This window comes from Panthera uncia, assembly GCF_023721935.1.
Source record: "Panthera uncia isolate 11264 chromosome A3 unlocalized genomic scaffold, Puncia_PCG_1.0 HiC_scaffold_12, whole genome shotgun sequence".
Taxonomy (NCBI): domain Eukaryota; kingdom Metazoa; phylum Chordata; class Mammalia; order Carnivora; family Felidae; genus Panthera; species Panthera uncia.
In genome coordinates this window covers 20,019,850-20,028,231 of record NW_026057579.1, presented here as the reverse complement: position 1 = coordinate 20,028,231, position 8,382 = coordinate 20,019,850, and the positions used below count along the sequence as shown (strand labels likewise).

General features: G+C 41.8%; 1 protein-coding gene across 13 annotated transcripts in view; it reads right to left on the bottom strand.

Annotated features, from left to right (window-relative positions):
* DTNB (dystrobrevin beta) overlaps positions 1-8,382 on the bottom strand; it is a 239,661-nt gene that overhangs the window by 148,483 nt on the left and 82,796 nt on the right. For all 13 annotated transcript variants that reach the window (XM_049651935.1, XM_049651937.1, XM_049651938.1 and 10 more), the window contains one exon: positions 6,881-7,047. In XM_049651935.1, coding sequence (XP_049507892.1) covers positions 6,881-7,047 — 167 coding nt within the window. The remainder of the gene's footprint in view (positions 1-6,880; positions 7,048-8,382) is intronic.

Here is an 8,382-nt window from a genome sequence, read left to right as displayed (position 1 = left end):
GAAGAGAAGAGAAGAGAAGAGAAGAGAAGAGAAGAGAAGAGAAGAGAAGAGAAGAGAAGAGGGAAAAGAAAAGAAAAAAGGAGGAAAGGAAAGGAAAGGAAAGGAAAAAAGAAAAAAGAAAGGAAAAGAAAGGAAGAAACGAGAAGGAAGGAAGGAAGGAAAGAACGAAAGAAAGAAAGAAAGAAAGAAAGAAAGAAAGAAAGATTAGAAATAGATATTCACTGACAGTTGTCTATACTCTCTGTCTCCATCTCTCTCCCCTCTCCCTCTTGCACCCACTTGCGTCGGGTTTTGTCCCCACCACTCCACAGAAACTGTTCTTGCAAGACCACCTCTACATTGTTAGATGAGGGGCCACTTCTCAATCTTCTCCCTTGACTGTCACAGCACTGGACACAGAGGATCAATCCCTCCTCCTCAAAACACCCTTCACGCATAGTCCAGAACACCACCGTCTCCTGGCTTTCACCTTGTGTCACTGTTCACAGGTTCATCCTCTTCTCCAAGATCTCTTAATGATGAGCCCTGAGGGCAGTTCTCATTCCTCTTCTCTTCTTTCTTCTCGCCTCTATCTCCACTCACTTGGTGGTACTGTTCAGTTGCATGGCTTTACATACCAACCACTTGCCAATGACCCCCAAGCTGACATCTCTATCTCAGACTTCTTTATGTTTAGACTCATATGCCATGGCCTATCCAACAACTCCCTATGTCTAGTAAGCAACTTAAATCCAACTGAACTGAATTCCCAGAGTGAACTCTCAATCCTAACCTCTACATGTACTCCATCCACAGCTGTCTCATCTCAGCTGATGACAATTCCATCCTTCTAGCTGTTTAGGACAAAATCTTCACTCCTGTCTTCTCACAAGCCACATCCAACGCATTAGGCAGATTCAGAAAGTAAATTCTAGTTCTACCCTTGTCACCACCTCTACTGCTACCATCCTACCGTATCTTGTTTTGATTACTGCAGTTATCTCTCCTGAAATGCTCTTTCTGCTTCTATCTTTTCCTCCCACTTTACTCTTTACATGTTATCCAGACTGATCATTTTAAAAGATAAATCAAGCCATGCCATTCCTCTACTCAAAACCCTATGGACTCACATTCTGGGGTAAGTGGATGGCTCAGCTGGTTGAGCGTCCAACTATTCTTTTTTAGTGTTTATTTATTTTGAGAGAGAGAGAGAGAGAGAGAGAGGCAGGCAGGCACTGAGAGGGGGAGAGAAAGAATCCCAGCAATGTCTGTGCTGTCAGCACAAAGCCCAACACAGGGCTTGATCTCACCAACTGTGAGGTCATGACCTGAGCTGATATCAAGAGTTGGATGCTTAACTGACTGAGCTACCTGGATGCCCAGAGCACCTGACTCTTCAATTTGGCTCTAGTCATGGTCTCAGGATCCCGGGATCCTGAGTCAGGCTCTGTGTTGAATGTGGAGCCTGCCTGGGATTCTCTCACTCCCTCTCTTTCTGCCCCTACCCTACTCATATTCATTCGTTCTCTCTCTCTCTCTCTCTCTCTTTCCCGTAAAAAAAATAAAGACTCCTCATTCCACTAGAGTTAAGGCCAACATCCTTATTATGGTCAGAAAGGCCCTTGTGAGCTGTCCTCCTTTCCTATAGACCTCCTCCTGTTCACTCCACTCTGGCCACATAAGCTTCTCTGCTGTTCCCTGAACTCAGAAACACACTCCTACTCACAGGATTCATGCTGAAAATGCCTCCTCTTCCCCAGATGTCTACTATCATACACCAAAGACTCTGTTCAAATCTCACTTTCTCAACAAGGCCTCTATGACCCTATACTCTGGATTCTGCTTTTTGATTTCTTGTTCATGTGCAAGTCTAGTGTAAATTGGCAGAGGGGCTCTGATCCATCTACTAGATACCCAGCTCCCTTTCATTCAAGGGCTTCTGCCGCTATTACTTTCTTCGAAGATCATTCCATGTGGCCAATGTCTAGTGGGAGTGGGAAGGGTAAAGAGAAGATGAGACACATCTGCTTTAAACAGCCGTGACCCAGAAGTAACACAGATCACCTGCAAACAAATCCCACTGGTCAGAACAAGTCATATGGCCCTGTCAGGCTGCAAGGATGACGGGCTAGATCATCCAGGTACAGGTCCAGGAAGAAAAGCAAAACATGGATATAGATAAGTACTTGTGATCACAAAATATGTTTCCTCCCTTTTCCTGCAACCAAAACACACTCAAACCTCTCCAAAAAGAAAATGTGAAGCACCACTCAGTCAGTGCATCTAAAGACAAGTCCAGGACGTCTGGGTCTATCACAGTCTTCTTCATCAGGATCATGCGTAGCTCCAAATAATGGACCCTATGAACGGATCGGGCAGATGATCCACACCCACACTCCCCAGGCCCAACACACAATGGAGGAGCACAAGCACAAGGTTCTTCCTTATCTAATATCCTCCTTGGCAAAGTGGGCTCTGGCATGCCCTTCCTAGAGGCCGTACAGCCTTCACAGACCACCTCTTTCCAGAGCAAGTTCTGGGTCGTTAGAAAGTAGTCTTACAGTTAGAACAGTCAGGGGCTTGTTAAGTGCAGGCTCCTAGTTCCTTTGCCAATATATAATTCCCTCAAAAACTTAGTAGGCCTTTGATCGATTTGTTTCCAGTCAGTTCCATGTGCCAGTAACCGCACACAAAGTCTTTTCCTGGACATCATTCTTAAGGCTGATTTATGTCTTTGCCTCCGTTCCTCTCGCTTTGAACTAACAGAAGCCACCTGGAGTCCAGATGAAACAACAGGTCAGCAGTTTCCAACGTTGGCTGCACGATGCAATCACTTGAGGGAACTTTTAAAAACTGTCTTATCTAGGTTTCATGTACCTTTGACCCATTAAATCAGAAGCTATGTAAGTGAGAGCAAGGTAATTCTGATGAACAGCCAAGAATGAGAACTCATGCCCTGATCCAATCTTTGCCATAGGACTGTCATCTTTCTTTGACTGAGAAGGTTCACTAGGCCTTTGTGGCTCAAAGCCTTTCTCAACTCTTACCTATTGCTCTCTAGGGTCTACAAGCAATCTGTTTTTCCTGTCACTGCTCCAACTGTCAGAACTTTCTCTATTCCCTTTCATTTTTTGCTTGGAAACTAGACAATTCTTTCTTAAGCTCATCTCTTTCGTGTAAGACCTAACAAAAGACAGTCAACACACACTCGCACTTCAGTCCTTTCCAACATTTGACCCAGAGCTCAGGTGGCAAGAAGTGGACCTTCTAAGTTATTATGGATGACAAATTTAGCCACTGGCCACCACTGCATAACATAGATTTCTGTCCTTCCCACCTCCAACATTGGTGTCCTTATCAGGGCTACCTGACAGCTAAGCCAACAACACAAATCTCAAGGTTTTGCTGTAATAGAACTTACTTCCAGAACCAGCTACTACAGCCAACACTAAAACCTCAGTAGCTTAACACAAGGTTTCTCTCTTGCTCCTAGCTCTCTTGATCAAAGTCAAGCAGGGGAGCAGGATATTCTTCTCCACCCATCATTCAAGGACCCAGTTTCCTTTCATTTATGGTTTCATCTTCCTCTGGGTCCTAATGAAGTTCTCTCCCCTAAGCTGTGGTAGAGAGGACAGAAAAGGCCCTCGGCTATTAATGGTCTTATTCTGGGAAGACACATATCACTCTGTTCACATTCCACTGATAACTGGTATTTACATGGTTTTTCTTAGATACAGGGAAGCTGAGAAATGTAGTCTAGATGCATGCCAAGCAAAAATGGGAAAAGAGCAATGTCAGTGAGCCCTCATGGTCTCTTTCACACCCCTTAAAATTCAAGCCCCACTGAGCAGGAATCTTTGTCTGGTTCTGTTCGTAGATGTATCTCATATGCCTGTAATAGTGCCTGGTACGCACAGCATGAGTTCAAATAATATCTTTTGAACGAATAATGAATGCACAGAATTAATCACCATATAGCATTTTCTTCTAAAGTAAAGTCAAATGAATGGATTGATGCCTGACAGAATAATGAATTACATCGCATAGTTACTTAGACAAAATATTAAACTTTTGGAAAAATCAAAATAAACTTCCAAGCACCAATATAACACCTATCAAATCTACAATGCAAATTCATATACAAACTTGTTAAACGTACACTAAATTTATCCCTTGTGAACACAGAGAAATAGTTATTCAAATACTCGTATAAACACAGTGGGCAAATGTCAAAGAAATGACTATTAAAGAGATTACACATCTTTTTGTTAGTAGAAACTTCTTTACCCACATCAGTCTCAAAATTCATTCAGATCTTCCTCAAAGAGCAAGGGTATTATACATACAGAGTTCTAATCCTGAAAACAAGTCACACACACACACACACACACACACACACACACACTGCTAAAAAACTTTACCAGGATGCATCAATCACACATAATGCACATACTCATCAAAATTCAAAACAGACAGCAACTTCAAAATGATGCATGCGTATTGTTCATGATTTTTCTTGAAATCTTAAGTCACTATAAAAAATTAAATAAAATTTAAAAAACAACAAAGCTGAAATAAAAATAACAACAAATGGGGATATGACTTACTACACAAGAGTGTTATGAGAATCAAGCAAAAGCACAAAAATTCACTGTGATTTCTGTACTTTATGTATGCTTTTGCTCAATGAAATAAAGCACAGGAAAACCTGCTTTGTAAATCATAAAGCAATATTCAGTCACTTATATTTTAAAAAAATGTAAAATTCCCATTTCTAAAAGGGTTATAAATTAGCTAAATGAGCAAGTTCAAATTAAGATGAACAAGTTCCTCATTCTCTCTTTTTTTAATTTTTTTAATGTTTATTTATTTTGAAGGGGAGAAAGACAGAGTGTGAGCGGGGGAGGGGCAGAGAGAGAGGGGGAGACACAGAATCTGAAGCAGGCTCCAGGCTCTGAGCTGTCAGCACAGAGCCCGACGTGGGGCTCAACCCACAAACCGCAAGATCATGACCTGAGCCGAAGTTGGACGCCTAACTGACTGAGCTACCCAGGCACCCCAAGCTCCTCATTCTCTAGCCCAACATGTAGATGAGAATTGTCAAAAGAAACATCCCAATGAATCCAATCATTACAAAAGGTAACAGAGCAAAGAGCTATCTCAGTGCTGAGAGTTAGACTCTAAACAAAAAACAGTGGGAAAAACATTAACAAATCATTTACCACCAAGCGACACTTGTACTTTAAGAAAGGGAAAAGCAACAACTTGGAAATCTATAAATTATCTCTATTCAATGAAAAAGGGAAGAGACTACTACGTTGTATTTTTTTCCTTTGCTTGTTTAAAAAATTTTTAAATAATCACTCCTCAACCAAAAACAATATTAGAATTTACAACACAACAAAACCCCAGATAGGATGTTCAGTTTAACACAAATTTTATGGTTAAGTATAACTGAAAACCTATCTGATAAAACAAAAAACAAAAAACAAAAACTACCTCTAACATGTCAGAGATGTAGGAAGTAAAGTGCACACGTGGATTGAAAGTTGTTCTTTTTTTTTTTTTTTTTTAACTAATCCCTGATATGAACTTACCTTCTTTTTGTTCTTGGTTGAGTTTTAAAAAGACTAATTAGAAAAAAGGGAAAGAAAAAAAAAATCCTGATTATTGAAGCTTTCTAAATACTTAAAGTCCAGTAGGATGACCAAGGGTAAGAACCTAAATCCTGAATTACACTTATGACACTCTATATGTTCTACCCTTTAGCAAACCAACCAACCAACCAACAAATGAAAACCAGAGGGAAAAGTTTTTAAAACAACTTTTTGGAAATAAAAGTATGGCATTTTGTGGGGGTTGCCTGGGTGGCTCAGTCGGTTGCGTACCTGACTTCGGCTCAGGTCATAATCTCATGGTTCGTGAGTTCAAGTCCCACATCGGGCTCTCTGCAGTCAGTGAACAGACTACACTGTCCTCCTGTTTCTCTGCCCCTCCCTGCTCCCCACCCCTCTCTCTCTCTCTCTCTCGAAAATAAACATTAAAAAAATATATGGCATTTTTAAGACTCTGAAAATAAATTGAGAGACAGGAAGAAAAATGATTGATGCTAAGCTTGTTGCATGATTTGTAAACACTATAGGAAAATCACACATCAACCTCCACCCAAATACTGTTACTTAAAAGACTACTTTTGGGGCGCCTGGGTGGCGCAGTTGGTTAAGCGTCCGACTTCAGCTCAGGTCACGATCTCGCGGTCCGTGAGTTCGAGCCCCGCGTCGGGCTCTGGGCTGATGGCTCAGAGCCTGGAGCCTGCTTCCGATTCTGTGTCTCCTTCTCTCTCTGCCCCTCCCCCCTTCATGCTCTGTCTCTCTCTGTCTCAAAAATAAATAAACGTTAAAAAAAATTTTTTTTTAATAAAAATAAAAGACTACTTTTGAAAATAAGGACACTGATGTGGCAACTGTAAAATACAGTATTTCCCCAACTTCAGAGAGACAAAAATTAACCCCTTTATTTCATGCAGCTTTCTTTACCCCATTTAAGCCCTACAGACGTGAAGAAAATATGCTTTAAAAAAAAGAACTTTCAATCCCACGTAAAGCTCAGAGAGGAAGCTTTGGGAGAATACCCTTTGCACAGTTTTAAAATAAGAAGACACTTCTCGCTTACTTTTCCATTTCAACTGTAATAATACCTCCAGCTCCTGAAACTTTAAAGATTCTGCTTTTAAAATCAGGTGATGAAGCGCAACACGCTCGCAACCCATCCCAAGTGTTGGCACCTAGATCTGACTGCACCACGTCCCTCTTTGCCAGGGACCTATCGGGAGACCCTCCTGGTGCTGTTGGCGATGAAAGAGGAACAGCGGGGGACCCGGACTGACACACGAAGCAGTTACCCAGGAGGAGTGCTCCTTCATCTGGTGTTGGTTGCTGTGAGGGCCGCTGGCATGGCCACGCCAAAAGCAGTTTTGGCAGAGCTGGTAGTTGTGGCACTGCTGGCATCGGTACCGGAAGCCCATCATACTCTCACACCGGCAATAGGAGCACTCCACGGGGTGGAAGACTTGTGGCAGGCAGACAGCAGGGCAGGGGAGAAGGGGCGGGAGAGGAGGAGAAGCAAGTTATCTTACTTTCACTCGGAGAGTCAAGTCAATACACTGGAAAACCACACCTAATGCAAAAAAGCAAAAGTGAAAACAACACTAACACTGAAAACTCTGAAGCGTCTCCTAGTTAACTGAGCCGCCATTTACTAGAATAAGGGGGGAAAACAATAAATGAGAAAAGTTTTTCAAGTTACAATATTATATTCCAGGGGTGCCCGGTGGCTTAATAGGTTAAGCCTCTAACTCTTGATACAGGCTTAGTCCGTGACCTCCTGGCGGTGACACTGAGCCCCCTGTCGGGCTCCACTCTGAGCATGGAACCTGCTGAGACTGTCTCCCTCCCTCTCTGCCCCTCCCCTGCTCATGTGTTACATGTGCACACGCGCTTGCTCGCTCTCTCTCAAAATAAATAAACATTAAAGAGAAGACTATTACATTCCAATTCACCTTAGAAAATAACCAATTTCTTTAAAACGAGACTCATGCTTCTCAAATTCAGATAAATATATAAGAAGAGAAACTTTCAGTCTAAAATTTATTTTTCAAACCTATTGCTTTTTAAAGAGATTTATCATTGTCAGCTGTACAGACATTTGTTTCCTTTGCTAATAACACCTGGAATGATATACTATGGGTCTCTATTACCTGAAAATGGTATTTTACACAGCACCTTCAACTGAAGGCCTTCAAATGTTGGCTGAACTAAATGCTACAACATGCCTGGGCACAAGTTTGTGGTTACTGGTAAAAAAAGTAAGGCTAGACATATTGCCATGTTAGTTTTAGGTAAGAGTTCTAAGTAGCAAAACAGTAAAATAAAGTACTCTAGACCAACAAAGCAGCGGGGATTTGGAGGAAGGGAATCTTAGGGACCTGTCACCCTTTTCTCCGTTCATACAGCATGTCACCTTATGCAAACCTGCCAGGTAGCAGTCAGGATTCATAGAGATTGCTGGGATTCTCTTACAGCCTGAACATCCAGTTCACTGAGTGGGAAGTGGGCAATGCATAACTGTATATTAAAGACAGTTGTTTATTCTTTTAAGTGTTGGTAACATAATTGTTCCCTCTGGCAATTCAATTCTGAACACAAGAAATGGAAGTCAATAGGAAAAGGGCATATAGTATTCAAATCTTCATTTGAATAACTCTTTCTAGCAATATGTATACAAATCCAATCTTATTTCAATAATAAGGGTTTTGGGGGGCGCCTGGGTGGCTCAGGCGGTTATGCATCTGACTTTGGCTCAGGTCACGATCTCACAGTTCGTGAGTTCAAGTCCTACTTCAGG